Raw genomic sequence first — 16,664 nt, 5'->3', positions numbered from 1 at the left:
GAAATTTTAAATAATTGTCGAAACGCGTTGAGCCACTGAAACATTTCAACTTGAAAACATCAGGTGGTCTAATAGCTTTTTTGTGTTAGCCAAGCAATTATTTAAAGATTTTTCCTCCTGTGGGCTTAGTACTTGGTTTTTATAACTTTGTAAGGCTATTGGGAGAGACGTGTCATTTTGTATTACACTTCAAAGGAGTGGAAAGCACTCTTTACTTACCCTAATCTGTGTTCTCCCATACTTCCAATTATAATTGCATCTTTTTTGAGAGCTGATAAACTTGTTGAATTTATTGCGTAGTATTTTAGAGTATAAGTACATACTTGAATTTTGTTCCATCTAACAATTTTGTATAATTCCTAGATTTTACTTTTATTTTACAGTGTTTTCATTTTCTTTCCTTTTAGTCAGAATAGGGCAATGTGACCTGATGAAAAGAATCTTAAAACCAGAGTTGGAAATTTTCATCCTCTTTAAGGTTTCCACATTAATTCACTGATGGTCCTGAAGCAAGTTATTTTTTTTCTTCTTTGCTTCAGCTTTCTAATAAAGGTCATCTGAAAAAAAAATCTTTTTAAAAGTCATGTTAACATTTAAAAAACAAACGAGTTAGTATAAACTTGGAAGTCTCACAGTTTTAGATGCATATATACCTTCTTAAACTGGATATTTCTGAAATTCTCTGAATAATTTTAGAAATGAAATATGTGTTGGAAGGAGAAATCACAGATGGACTGCATGAGTAACATCTGAGTTTTAGATAAAATAAAACAAAGCAATAACCTGGGCATACCGAAAATGAAGGCCTCATTGGGGCATGTGTCTCTTATAAGGCTGTGGCAATGGCCCGTAGTTTAAATCGGCATCAAAGTATTTGGAAATTTTAGGATAACTTCCAACTTCAGTGCGACAAATTGCTCATGTATGAAAATCGTCCTGTCTTGCAAAGCATACTACAACTCAGGTGCTTTCCACTGTTGTTCCATTTGATTCATTTATCCACATTTCTCTGATTTTGTTCTTTCTCATCAAATTGTGTCTGGAGTTCCTCATTTAGAACTTCACGTTCTATTTTCAGCATCTTACAAGTCTGCAACATTTTGTCTTATCCTTTTATGTCGTAATTTAGATCTAATATTATTCCTTGTTTTGAGAATGATTGCATGTAATTTTGAGTGTATATAATAAAATAAGACTATACTATGTAATTATCATATCACTATATGTCTGTCATATAGGCACATAATAAATATGAATGCTGAACAAAGGAATTCAATAAAGAAAATGAAACTTCCAGTTAATCATTCAGAAACATTTCTGGAGTGTTTACTATGTGTAAAATATGTATTAATGCTTAGAATACAAAAATATATACCACTGCTTCAGCTTTTCGGGAACACAAGTTTATTAGAAGGCACCTGTAACCTAGAACTATGGCTTTAAATATGCTCAAAATCACATAGAGGCTATGGAGGTTATGTCTGCTGTTACTGGGGAGTGGGAGCAGTGGAAACCTTTCCTTGGATGTGCAACTGTTGAACTAACTCTTGACAAATCAGGAAGAGTTTCCTAGACAGAAGATGGAGAATGACAACTTCATGTGAAGCTAATGTCATGTTCATAAAGGGTGTCTTTTTTGAAAATGGTTACAATGTTGGAGATAAGAAGGATGTAAATTTGCTAGTTGATGTTTTCAGACTTTTAAAAAATTATACACGAGTTACAAATTTTAGCTAAAAGACTATGATTATTAGATTTGTTTGTTAGAAATATAACTTTGGCTAGAGTAAACTAGTTTTGTTAGAGTAAACTTTGGGGTTGTAAGGAGAATCTGCACCTTGCAACCATCCAGGCGCCTGGTCAGGAGAGTGTTGAAATATTATAGAAGTGTGAATGGAAGTGGAAAACAAGTAGTTTCAAGGTGAAATTGACAGGAACTGGTGCCCCGTTGAGTAAGAACTTTGAGGACAAGAGATACATTTTCACTAATTTAAATAGTGAAATTATAAAATTTAGGCTAGACATACTGGATCTGGAAGAAATTGTCTTACGAGTTTCAGATTTTACAAAATAAGAAAAAAGTACGTACAGAGTGATGAAAGAGATGGATGTTTGATTGAATGCCATGTCTTTAGTTTATATACATGCTAAATTAAGAGAAATGCATTTAAGAGGAAATAGCATGTAGGCATTCATATTAAAATAAAATGTAAAACATTTAGGAGCTATCTGTATGAAAGATGTGTCTTTATTAGGAAACCATTCTAGGTATCCCTCTCACAGCGCATGGGTCTTTTGGCTTTATATAATTTCCATTCTTTGACATTGTATCTTATTGTCATGGTTTAATTGACACACATTTTCAGCACTGGCCCTTATTCTTTTGTTCACCGTGATATCCACAATGCCTTGAATAGTGTCTGCAACAATCGTAGGCCAAACTGTGGATGCCACTGAATCGATGGATGCATGAACAAATTATTTCTTTATAGACGTGTATTTGGTTGAATGAATTCCTTGTGATTTTGAATGCACATTAGTAAAGAGTCAAATAATGCCTGTTGATTGAAAAGCAGTACACCTAAGGCAGCGTAGCATTGTGAAAAGAATTATGGACCAGGAAGTGAGGATGCTCACGTCTAATTTTCAGTTTATACCATCTGAGTCTGAGCTTCTTCATCTGAATATGACAATAAAATGGGCCACTTTATAGAGTTGTTGGAAGTATTACAAAATAACATATAAAGCAAGTTGCACAGTACATTTTACTCATAATTTTTATTTATATAGCTTAGCTAAACGGCTTCTCTGTATATGCCATGAATGGTCAGAGACTAGCTTGGCCTTTTTTATAAAAAATTATACTTCGCCTCAAAAATGAAGCAGTGTATTTATGTTTAATAATTTAATTAAACAAACCAGAGACTGTCTTTCAGTATCATTTTGTTTTCTTTGGTATTAATGAAAACCGCATATTTTTCGTACATTTTTGAAAGTAAAAGGAAGCCATGGAACTGAAACACGAATGTATCAGGAATACTTCAAATACATTTTGCTAATCAAAGTAAAACAGTGCGTAAGTATGCAAAACTAATAACTGATTTCCAGTAAGTTATGAGAAGACATATAGCGAATTTGGGTAAATACACTCAGCTCTAGAAAAGGGTGCATTTAAGTAAAGAAGGGATAACAGCATTTGAAAAAAATATGAAACACAATTTGTTCTTATTGTACATCTTCCTTCTATTCACAAGGGAAAACAGTAAGATTGATTGCAATCAAGATTGTCTTGTGAGACTGAAAAAGAGAAAAGAAATTCTGGTACTTACTGATGTACATTCATATTTTGATATGTAGAAATTATTTTATTTTTGTTTTATAGATTTACTTGCGCTTCTTGGACTATGAGATGCAGAATTCAAATGAATGCAAGAGGAATTTTGTGGCTGTGTATGACGGAAGCAGTTCCGTGGAGGATTTGAAAGCTAAGTTCTGTAGCACTGTGGCTAATGATGTGATGCTACGCACGGGTCTTGGGGTGATCCGCATGTGGGCAGATGAGGGCAGCCGAAACAGTCGATTTCAGATGCTCTTCACATCCTTTCAAGAACGTAAGATTCTCTGCACTTGACTGTTTTTCCTTCATATATGCCATATGATGCCAGTTTCATAAGCTGTTAATGGTGTTTTCTTCACACAGTTTGAGCACAGCAGGCTATTCTCTGATACGTCGTTTAAACCACTAAGGTCCCCCTGTTTTCATTTTGATCCATGACAGGAAAGAGTTACATATTACATTTTGCTTTCTTATTTCAACATAGGCATCATAGCCTTTCCTAAGACAGTTCGCACTATTCAACTGGGAAATGATGAATTTCATTTATCTTTGGTTTAGCTCTTAGGAAGCCTATGGAACTGATGCAGTAGCCTCTGATGAAGTTTGGGTTTAAATTTTAAAACCTGCATAAAATATTTGGTAGGTTCTTTTAGTAAGCTTCTCTTGCAGGCCCATTTATTTCAAATAGATTTGTGACCTCAGAGTTCCAATTAAAGTAGGTAAGGAGAGAGAATTGCTTGGGTAGATAATAAACGGGAAAAGTTTCAGAAAATATTTAAAACAGCACAATGGGTGATATCCAGAGTCAAGGGCAAATGAAATAAACTTTAGAAAGTTATGTTCTAATAAATAATGAGTTATACTAATAGATATATTCTGAATATTTGTCAGAAATCCTGAATATTTCATGTGTTACAAATGTATGGAAGTGAAAAAGAATTCCGAGAAATTTAGCTTTAAGAAATAAGTACCTGGTGACATGAACAGACACTTTGAAAAGAAGAACAGACACTTTGAAAAGAATATTCATGTGGCCAACAAGCATATAAAAATGTTCAGTATCACTAATTATTAGAGAAACCCAAGTCAAAACAACAGTGAGATACCATCTCACACCAGTTAGAATAGCTGTTATTTTATTTATTTATTTATTTATTTATTTATTTATTTATTTATTTATGTTTTTTGAGATGGAGTTTTGCTCTTGTTGCCCAGGCTGGAGTGCAGTGGTGCGATCTTGGCTCACAGCAACCTTCGCCTCCCGAAGCTATTCTCCTGCCTCAGCCTCCGGAGTAGCTGGGATTACAGGCATGCACCACCACGCACGGCTGATTTTGTATTATTGGTAGAGACGGGGTTTCTTCATGTTGGTCAAGCTGGTCTCAAACTCCTGACCTCAGGTGATCCGCCCGCCTCGACCTCCCGAAGTGCTGGGATTAGAGGCATGAGCCACTGTTCCTGGCCTCAGAATAGCTGTTATAAAAGTCAAACAGTAACAGATGCTGGTGACGTTGTGGAAAAAAAGGGAACACTCATGCACCGCTGGTGGGAATGTAAACTAGTTCAGCCACTGTGGAAGGCAGTTTGGCAGTTTCTCAGAGAACTTAAAACAGATCCACCATTTGACCCAACAATCCCAATACTGAGTATAAATCGTTCTGTCATAAAGACACATGCATGTGTGTGTTCATCACGGAACTGTCCCCAGACTATTCCCATAACAAAGGCATGGAATCAAATGAGATGCCTATCCATGTTAGACTGCATAAAGAAAATGTGGTAAGCTTCTCTTGCAGTCCCATTTATTTTTAATAGGTTTGTGACTTCAGAGTTCCAATTAAAGTAGATAAAGAGAGAGAATTGATTGGGTAGATAGTAAATGGGAAAAGTTTCAGAAAATATTTCAAACAGCACGACGGGTGATATCCAGAGTCAAGGGCAAATCACAGAAACTTTGTATTGTGGAATACTATGCAGCCATAAAAAAGAATGATACCATGTACTTTGCAACAACATGGATGGAGCTGGAGGCCATTGTCCTTAGAAGTCTAATGTAGTAACAGAAAATCAAATAGCACATGTTCTCACCTATAAGTGAGAGCTAAACATTGAGTCCATACGAACAGAAAGAAGGGAACAACAGACTCCAGAACCTACTTGAGGGTGGAGGTTGGGAAAAGGGTGAGGATCATAGTACCCTTATTGGGTACTATGCTTATTGCATGGGTGATGGAATAATTTGTACACCAAACTCCCGTGACACATATTTTACCTGTATGATAAACCTGCACATGTGCACCTGAATCTGAAACAACAGTTGAAAAAAAAAAAAGTAAATGAAAAGAAATAAGCACCTTGTATTTCACAACTATGTATTTTTGTATTATTAGAAAAGACAATACAATATTTTTGAAATTTCAGTGATTTCTCTTATTGTCAGCAGCGGAGCAGCCAATACTGTTTTAAATTCATAAATGTTAAGTGTCTTAGACAGTTATTTTGTATAATGAATAAATAGTTTGGGCTTTAAATTCCCTTTTAATTACCCAGTTGGGGAATTTTACGACACCAGAAATACTGAATGTCACTCAGTCTTTCAAGTCTTGACACCATCATGTAGTGTGTCAAACATCTCTCCCAGCTTTATGTCGGATTAAAACAGTATGCTGTGATGTATTTGGTTCAGTAGTTGATTAAAATGTTAGAGGTAGTACATTTTTATCTCAGCAAAATATTTGAGGAAAATATTTTCATTTTATTGACAAGCATATGTAACTCAGGCTACAAGACAACACCTTTGGTGACTCACTGCTGATTGATCTACCAAATTCAATGAATTATTCCTTCAGTGAGGGAATTTCAGGGTTCTATATTTATTCAGTATTCTTATCAGTCTTCAGGAATAACATACTGAGAACTCGTATTTAATTTAAATGATAAAAATATGAAAGGGCAAGTTAATATATTAAATGATATAGTCAAGATTTTAATAAATAACAAAAATCTGTAATTTTATCAAAAGTATGCCATAAAATATAATAGAGATATATGATGAAAGCAGTGTATTTCAGAAATCAATAACATAGAGAAATCCTGATGCCCAGGACGGTCCTGTGGTCTTATTTCATTCAAACTTAATGTGAGTCAATACTTTGATTATGGCTGATAAAAATAATCCTATAAACGATATTAGCCTATATTAACATTAGTGGAGAAACAATGAAAAAAAAAAAGATTTTAGTCTTTTGGGAAGCTGCACCAATCAAAATACAAAAGGCACAGTCTGTTCTTTCCTGGCTATTATTAGTGAGGAGAGTAATCACCTAGAAGAGGTTGACAAGGATGTAATGCCAAATAGGAAGAAACGTTTACTTTAGGATTTGTTGCTGTTCAAAATGTGATAACTACCTCAGACCTATATCTCATGGGTCTCGAAAATAAGATTTATGTTTGAAAGTGATAGAGAAACTTTTGAGTACAATTTAGGGGGAAAAATGTTTATCGTGTGAGTCGTGATATTCAAAATTTGAAAGGATGCCTATGAAGGACATGAAATATGGTTAGATGGGTGATTGGATCTGAAAATGGATTATTATCTGGCGTGAATGGTATAGGGGAGTCATCTATGGAGGAACAGCTTGAAAGACTGGCTAACATCAAAGATCCCTTTCAACTCTGAAAATAGATTAAGTTCTATGAGTCTTTAAAAATCTGCATAGATCAGAAATGGTGAACTGTATATATGGTGCATATATTATTATACATATGTCTATTTGAGATTATAAAAAATAGAGTTTCAGTGCATGTGATTAAATTAGGTCTGGAAGTCATTGAAGTGGGCTGACTTTTCAATGACTTTTCAAAAGATACAGGGTGTTCTTCCTACAAAGGCACCCATCCCAATATGTTCTTTCACAGTGGACAAATAATCACTGTCTTCAAATGATGAGTTTTACAACAGCATTCTCTGTGATCATCTCATAAATGTACAGTAAGTTTCCACTGAAACAGGTTTATCCTTTATGTCATGTTACCATCTGTGTTGGTCTGAATGGTTCTGTGGCACTCCTTCAAAAATTCGTATGTTCAAAATCCAGTTGCCAAGGTGAGGGTATAAGGAAGTGAGGCAATTTGAGAGGTGATTAGCTCATAAGTACAGCTCTCGTCATAGGCGTTAGTCCTCTAATAATAAAGAGGGCCCAGAGAGGCCTTGCCCTTTCCACCGTGTGAGAATATAGCTAGAAAGTTTCATCCATGAACCAGGAAATGGACCCTAAACACACCAAATCTGCCAGCACCTTGATCTTGGATTTCCAAGATCATCCAGAACCTTCTAACATCCAGAACCATGAGAAACAAAATCCTGTTTGTTATAAGCCACCTAATTTATTGTAGTTTGCTGTAGTAACCCAAACAGACTAAGACATTGCCTGTGTATATTTGTCATGATGTTCTACTTTTTACTGCATTGACTAAAATTGTGCAGAATTCTATCATTATTTATACCTAAGGTCAAAGTTATCCTGTGATGAAGTACATGGGTATAGACTGTCTTTATTCATTGAAGTGAAAGTATTCCACATAAGAGATGAAAACTTCAAAACAATAGAAAGTGGACTTCAATCAGAGCTACTACTTGGCAATGGGTGGGCAGGAATCTTTCTAAGGGTACTTAAGAGGAAGCAAAGAGACTTTGTTTAGGGAGTTCAAGTTCCTCGATGGTATTGCTTTATTCAATATTAGTGGCTGAGAGAGAATTTTGACTTAACCTTTCTATTGTGGCTGATGACTTTGGTTCTTATAGATGGTGATAGTTATATAAACTATTCATATATTTTTATATATGGCTAATATATACAATTACATTAATGTATATTAGTGTATATATAATCTAATATATAATCATACATTTAGCATGTAACTATATATGCCTAATATATAATTATACATATACATCCAATATATGCCTTATATATGTATATATAGTTATATGTATTATCTAACATTTACTCCATTCACACCCATGCAGTAAAAGTTGGAGGTAGAAAATCAGTGATCTGCCTTCGTCTTATTCAGGTAATAAGAAAGTACCTGGATATTTTTCCTGGTGCCTATACATTTATAAAATAGTATCCCCAGTTCAGTGGTGAAGTGCTTAGAGCGTGCTGGTGCCTGAATGTTATGTCCCTTCAAAACTAAGAGGCTGGAATTTTTAATGTTGTTTACAAGCCATCTAGTCTATGGTATTTTGTTCTAGCAGCCCAAGTGGACATATACAGAAAATTTACACTGATATGTGGGGATGTTGCTATAACAAGTACCTCAAAATATGTGGCAATGGCTTTGGAACTGAGGAATGAGTAGAGGCTGGAGGAGTTTTGAGGTCCTTGCTAGAAAATATTTACGTTGCCATGAACAGATTATTAAGGCTGATTCTGGTCTGGGCTCAGTAGGATAGGAGGAGACTCTTGTTAGAGAATTCCTAAGTTATTCTGAACAGAATGTTTATAGAAATATAAATGGTAAGGGTCGTTTTGATGAGCTTTCAAATGGAAATGAGGAATATGTTTCTAGACAGTGGAGGAAAGGTCATCCTTGTTACAAATTGGCAAAGAATTTGGCAGAATTGTGTTTGTGCTCTCATGTTTTGTGGAAGGTATTGCTTGTGAGGGATGAAATTGGGTATTTTGCTGAGAAAATGTCTAGGCAGAGTGTTAAAAGAACGGTTGGCTCCTGACTGCCTGTCATAAAATCCAAGAAGAAAGAAAAGATTTAGAGATGGAATTACTAATCAAAATGGAAGCAGAAATTAAAGATTTGGAAATTCTCGGTCTATTCATATTGTAAAGAATGAGAAAACATGCTTACAAGAAAACACCAAAGGTGTGGCCAAGCAGGCGTCTTATAAGATGAATGTGGATTGGCCAACTCGGTGGAAATCAGGACCTATTGCTGAAGTCAGTGGAAGGATAACACTGAAGGCATGTCAGAGATCACTGTGCTTACCTTTCAGCTCAGCTCCAGAGGGCCGGTGTCTAGGGGGACAGAATGAGTTGAAGGAGAAAAACCACTGTCCACCCCTACCTCGTATCTCGAATTATCTCAAACTTTTATCCCGGCACTTTCTGGCAGCAGTCTTCCTCACTGCACCAAGTGGAGCGTGCACATTTTGATCAGCAAAGTTGTAGGGGCGTGGCTGCCTTCACCTACATTTCAAACGATACTTGGAATCCGGGCAAAGAATCTTTGCAATGGGACGCACTGCAGAGAGCCCCCACTAACAGTGGCAAACCGAATCACGGGATGGGGCCACCCCCGGTCAAGACCTTTAGAGACAAGGACATGTGACTTCAACCTATGAAGGCTGTGGCTGTTCCCAGAAAAGCAGTTGGGTAGACCTCGACCCCAGGGTGTTTAAAGGATAGAACACCAAGATAAAATTCTTTTCTTTTTTTGTTTTTAAGATGGGGTTTCGCTCTTGTTGCCCAGGCTGTAGTGCAATGGTGCGATCTCAGCTCACTGCAACCTCCCCTTACCGGGTTCAAGTGATTCTCCTGCCTCAGCCTCCCAAGGAGCTGAGATTTCAGGCATGCACCACTACACCTGGCTAATTGTTTTGTATTTAGTAGAGACTGGGTTTCACCATGTTGGTCAGGCTGGTTGCGAACTCCAGACTTCAGGTGATCCACGTGCCTCCGCCTCCCAAAATGCTGGGATTACAGACGTGAGCCACTGTGCCTACCCAAGAAAATGATTCTTGAGCCTCAAGGTTTTGGGCTTGCTGGGGACCTGCTACTTCTTTCTTATGTCTCCCTTTTGGACTGGGCATGACTGTCCCATGCATGTCTCATCATTTATTTTGGAAGGTTCATAACACATTTTAATTCCATAGATTTACAGTTTAAGAGTGATTTGCCTCACTCATATCTGCTTTAGATGAGATTTTGGACTTAAGAGTTTTAAATTGACACTGAAACAAGACTTTTAGGGCTATTGGGATAAAATGAATATATTTTGCATGTGAGAAAGTCAAGGATTTGGGGGAAGAAGTTAGGGTTAGGGTTAGTCTGAAGGTGATGTCACCTCCAAATATGTATGGTGAGATCTGCACCTACCCAAGGTGATGATATTAGGAGGTTTGACCTTTGTGAAGTGATTACATACATTACGGAGCAGAGCCCTCATAAGTGAGATTAGTGCCTCTGTAAAAGAGGCTTGAGAGAAAACCTTCACCTCCTCACCTCTTCTGCCATGTGAGAGTCCAAGATCGTTTGTCCATGAGGAAGCAAACCCTCAGCAGACTCCAGAGCTGATGGTGCCTTAATCATGAACTTCCCAGTCTCCAAAATAGTGAGAAGTAAGTTTCTGTTGGTCACAAGCTGCTCCCTTTATGGCATCTTTAGAGCATGCTATGGTTTGGTTTCTTTGTCTCCACCAAAACTCCTGTTGAAATTTGATCCCTAGTGGTGATATTGAGAGGGGTAGCCTTGTGGGATGTATTTAGGTGATGGGGACAAATACCTAACAGCTTGATGTTGTTCTGGTAACCAGTGAGTTCTCACTCTCAAAAGACTGAATCTATCTTCTCAGGAATGGATTCGTTTCTACGAGTATGGGTTACAATAGAGCCAGGACGTCCCTCAGGGTTTTCAGCTCTTGTTTGCACATGGCCACATCCCCCTGGAACCTCTCCACTGTGCTGCAATACAGCATGAAATCCCTCGCCCAAAGCCGAGGCCATGTCCTTGAACTTCTCAGCCTGTAGAACTCTGAGTTAAATACGTCTTTTTTTTTTTTTTTAAATAAACTACCCCAGTATACTTTTATAGCAACAGACATTGAAACAAGACAGAGCATATTTGATAATATCCTAATATCTGTGAGAATTTGTGTGAGGACCATAGAAAATTTTTAGCGGTTAGAAGAGAATTTAGAGATCATCTATTTCAATTTTTCACATTTTCTGAATTCAAATAGAAAAAAAGGGTTCATTGAAGTTCATTGACTTTCCCCACACACACTTAACCCCATGCTTAATGATTTGTTAACAGAACTGAGGCAAGAATTAAAGACCTGACTCCTAATCCCATGATTTCTCTTGCGAATATCTTTGCTACTTTGGAGACACTTCTGAGACAGAACTTGAATGTTCTAAAGAGGATGATGATGGTAATGATTATTAAAACACATAACAGTTATTCTCATATGTCAGCATTGTTTTAAGTGATTACAGACTGAATTTTGATTCTTCTGTCCTATCCGCTGCATTTTATGCCTACATACTCTGCTTTCACACCGTAAGCATATAGCATGCCACGCTCACATGGCTCTCAAGTATTAGACAAAAGTCTACTATAACGAGGGGTTTCTATTCTGAAACATGCTCATTTGGGTACCATATGAATACATTTTTAGCCATCATAGTTTTACGTTTGTATCTGAATAAATTATAGGAAAAGGAAATAATCAGTGTATCAAGGAAGTATGAAGTTCTTACTAAAAAATTCATCAGACTTTTAATCATGCAACTGCACATTAGAAGCATTTTATAAAGCCTGTGTTAAATGCCAATATTTCTAACAAAATTAATCTAACACCAGTAATGGGGAGAGCCTAAGGGCACTTGCAACTAGGCTTGAGAAGCACCGCCTCTGCAGCTTGCTCCCACAGGCATAATACTGCTGCATCAACTGACTTTGCTAACTCTTCACCTCTGCCTCTTTCACTTTTGTCAAAGATTGCTGCCCTGATTTATGGCATCACACAGCTGTTGGCTGCCCAGCTAAACTTTTCTTTTTTTTTTTTTGCTTCAGAAAAATCATATACAGACTTTATCCTATAAAGCAATTTTGAAACCCAGGGACAAGACAAAAAAAATCAATATTATCACCAAAAGAGAACTCTCTTCTTGACTAGATGGTAGCCTTAGTAATAAGCTAAATGGCATTTTTCACTTGAATCACACAAAATGTGTAGTCTACAATTTACCTGGTGAAGAAGAGCGCATGCATGAGTAATCCAGAAAAGAAGACAAAACATTTAAGTATTATCTTTAGCATATATTCTTTAAGAAAGAGTATTTGTTTAGCATTTAAATGTATTTTGAGGTTAACAGTAAAAACAATCAGTAATTAAGTTAGTCTCATAGATGAAGAAGCCACAAATATCAAGAAACATATTTGCAGATTAAGAATTCATCCAATTTGAGATATGCCATACCTTGGATAATTCTTACATTGATTATTGAAGGTGTGCTGTATTTTACTTTGTGATTTCTTATATTGTTACATTATATATATTCTTATATTTCTTATATTTATATTTTTATATTTATATATAATATATACTTATAATTTTATACTATAACTTGTCTACCTATATCCTGACTATACTTCTATTTTAATATTCTAGCATTACTTACCTTATGTAAACTATTCCATAGTATATTATTACTAACCCATATATACATATTAACTATCGCTCTACTATATCATTATATATTATATAAAAAAATATCCATACTATATATAACTGTCTCTTATATTATATTGTATTTAAGATTCTCTTATATTATTACAGCTTTACACCTTGGCATCTTTTTTGAAAATTCATTGACCCTAAAGAATACTGATTTTAAAGTAATTATTATATTTAGAATAATTTTAATTTTGAATACACTTTAGATAGTTCATAACCAATTGAAGACTGTATATTTGAATAACTGTCCAATATGGAAAAATAGAGACCTTAGTGGAATATATCCATTTAAATAAATCATATGCTAAGTTTTCTGAGCCAATCTTATTCTGTGTTTAGAATATGAATTTTCAGTAACTGGAATGGATGAATGAGTTATAACTAGTTTTGACTTCTGAAGTTCTGCATTTAGCTGTTCTTCTGCTCTTCTTTACAACTTTTGCACCATAAAATATGCATCACTTAACATTTGATTGATGAATAGCATATTTCTGTTAAAACAGACATATAAAGTAGAAGATCTAGATGGAAAAACAAATTGTCTGCATTATGGTTGCATGGAAATTGTTTATAATAATTTGCTGAAATGAGATAATGCATTTAGTTTTATGTTAACTTGTGACAAAAGACTATCAAGTCTAAGCTATAGATTTATTCATAAAAAAGAAATATACATACAGGAACATTTAAGTTCCAAGAACTGAGTTGAAGTATTCTGTGGAAGGCAGATTCTGAGATGAATCAAGACATTCTCACCTTGTATTAGTTTGTTCTTATGCTGCAATGAAGAAATACCCAAGACTGGGTAATTTATAAAGAAAAGGGGTTAAATTGACTCATAGCTCCACATGGCTGGGGAGGCCTCAGAAAACTTACAATCATGGCGAAGGCACCTCTTCACAGGGCAGCAGGAGAGAGAATGCATGCCAGTAGAGTAAATTTGAGACGCCTATAAAACCATCAGATCTCCTGAGAACTCACTCACTATCACGAGAACAGTATAGGGAAAACTGACCCCGTGATTCATTTACCTCCGCCTGTTCCTGCCTTTGACACCTAGGGATTATTACAATTCAGGGTGAAATTTGGGTAGGGACAGGGAGTCATACAATATTACAACTCTTGTGTAGAATGCTTATAATCCCCCCTCTTGAGACAGTCAGAATGTGTGAATAGCCTGGGATATTACATTCTTTCTCTGTGAAAAGTTATTTTGCAGATGTATATAAAGGCTATTAAAGCTTGATTGAGTTTGATTTAATCAAAAGAAAGGAAATTATCTTAGGTGGACCTGACCTAATCAGGTGAGCTGTCCAGAATTGAAGAACTTGAGAGAAAAATGCCCAAGCTTCCTTGGACAGGTGGTTAGTAGAAATCTGGATTTGGAGAACTACAGATGATGATGACTCAGATGCAAGTGAGGATGAATATGTTATTAAGAACTAGGAGAGGGGGAAATCCCTGTTTTCTAGTAGCAGAAAGCCTAGCACAATTATGTTCTGCAGGTATGCGGCAAGCAGAATTTGTAAGTTACAAATATAGGCTAAATATAGGCTACGTAGCTAAGTAGATTACTGAGCTAAATGTTAAAGGTGTAGGCTAGTTTTCTCAGCAGAAATACTGTCAGCTTGGACAGAGAGAGACAGAGAGTACCCAGTGAAACAGTTGGAATGCCAAAATTCTAATAGCATGATCAATCTGATAAAACATATATATATGTGTGTGTATGTGTGTACGTATGACATATGTATGTGTATATATACATATATGTGTATATGTGTATATATATATACATATATGTGTAGAGTGTGTGTGTGTGTGTATGCCACTTTCCATGAGAAAGAAAGGCTGTCTCAGAGAACAGAACCAAAGGCAACAGAGCAGTCAAGAAAAATTTGACTTTACCGTGATGGGCTTCAGAATTATTATGGATTCAATACTCCTATTTATTCTCCATTCTTCCTTATTTGAGCTAGAATCGTATGCCTCTCCCACCACTGTGTTGGGAATGTTGGAGCCAGACGGGTTGTTTTTAGTTTCATGAACCCATACACGGAGAGAAACTGTACCCCCAGGATCTGCACCAGGTTTAGATGATTTAAACAAGGAGACTCTGGACTTTGAACCAATGAGATTTAGATGAGATTTGAACTTTATGTCATGGGGTCATAGGAGTATATTCTTGGGATCCTTGTAATCACAGTCCCTAATCAGTTCACTTTGAGATAATTAAAAAGGAAACTATCCTAGTGGGTCTCACCTAACTAAGTAAATATCTAATGGTTAGGGATGAAAGAAGTCAGAGATTTTTAACTGTAGTGAACACTCCACCTGGCCGTAAAGAAGCAGCCTGCCATATTACACAGAGAACTACGTGGCAGGGAATTTTGAGCAATCTTTACAATCTGAGAATGTCCTCAGGTTGTCAGCAAGAAAGTGAGGACCTCAGTTCTACTATTCCAGCATACTGAAACATCTCAACAACCTGAACAAACTTGGAAGAGGCCTCCATATTTTTCATGAGAACCCAATCCAGACAGACTTCTTGATTTTAGCCTTCAGAGACACTAAGGAAAGAACCCAATTGAGCCCTGCCTGGACTTCTGACATACAGAACTATGAGATCATAAAAAGGTGTTGTTTTAAGCTGGTGGGCAAATTTGTGATAATTTGTGACTCAGCAATAGAAAATAATATATAGTATTCCTATTGCAATGATGTGGGTTTTTTTAATGTAATGGATGATCCAAATATCAATTTTAGCATATTACTTAAGAACATTTGTAATGGATTGCTGTTTATTAATATAGTGCTAGTCCTAGTTTTGGCAGTTCAGGAGATGTGGCAAGATATACTGTAATTGTAGGAAACAATCACTCCAGCATCAGATTGACACTAAAAGTTGAGATTCCACCAGCCTAATCATTAATAACTTTTCATTTTGATACATATTTATATTCCTCCTTTCATTCTTTTATTCCTTCACTAAACTTTCCAGGCATGGATGGTTCCAAGATGAATATGATGGTTGCTTCCCTGAAGGCACCACACTTCCACACTAACTCAGATTCAACTCAAGGGTGTGACTCACTTCAGATGTTCATTTATATCTGGTATTCTGTGCCACACTCCCACCACATACTCCCTCATTTATTTTAGTAAATTACCCACGGAAGGTTGTACTCTAAGAAGCCTAATTCTCTTTGTGTGTAGTTTTTCTCTGCGGCGTTTGTTTATGTTAGCTGGATATTTGCTCTACGGACACAGTGATTGATTTTATTTCACTGTTGAGTTTTATTATCTTTTCCTGTCTGGAAAAAGATATAGCCTGCCATCTGCCTCTTGTTCACACAATTTGCATTCTGCCTTGGATAATGCAAATTCTCAATTTTGTAATAACTAAGTAAAATTGTCATATAATCTCAGTAACTAAATTTAATGGATCCTAAGGGAAAAATATATAGATTATAACTCAGTAACACTCTGAGATTATACACCAAAGTATCTTCATATTAACCAACTTACTTTAATCCTTTTTAACTTCTTTCAGATTTAAATGGGATGACTTTAAATAACTTTGCTAGTTATGGAAAATGAATTAACACATTTTCCAATTTAGAATTATTTTAAAGAAAGCGAAGAGGGAGTCAAAATGTAAATCCTCTCACTTAATATTTCACAACAGTGTTTCATTTTTCCTCTAGAATAAGCAAGGCCAAACACCATTTACAAGTTTGGCGTAAATACTAAGATCAAAAGACATTTTATTCACTATATATTTCCCCACGAAAAGAAAATGTTATGTACGGAGAAAGCAGCGTTACCAGTCATACCTTGGGCCAAAGTGTAA

The 16,664-nt window shown here is 36.0% G+C and overlaps 1 protein-coding gene across 6 annotated transcripts in view; it reads left to right on the top strand.

Annotated features, from left to right (window-relative positions):
- Positions 1-16,664, top strand: part of NETO1 (neuropilin and tolloid like 1) — a 135,837-nt gene that overhangs the window by 86,201 nt on the left and 32,972 nt on the right. For all 6 annotated transcript variants that reach the window (XR_001881958.1, XR_001881957.1, XM_017854703.1 and 3 more), the window contains exon 7: positions 3,383-3,611. Coding sequence is in view for 4 of the 6 variants with exons in the window: in XM_017854703.1 (XP_017710192.1) it covers positions 3,383-3,611 (229 nt within the window). In the remaining 2 variants the exon portion in view is untranslated. The remainder of the gene's footprint in view (positions 1-3,382; positions 3,612-16,664) is intronic.

This window comes from Rhinopithecus bieti, unplaced genomic scaffold (assembly GCF_001698545.2).
Source record: "Rhinopithecus bieti isolate Rb0 unplaced genomic scaffold, ASM169854v2 scaffold_39125, whole genome shotgun sequence".
Taxonomy (NCBI): Eukaryota; Metazoa; Chordata; class Mammalia; order Primates; family Cercopithecidae; genus Rhinopithecus; species Rhinopithecus bieti.
Note: the sequence above shows the minus strand (reverse complement) of the source record. Positions and strands in the feature narration are given on the sequence as shown.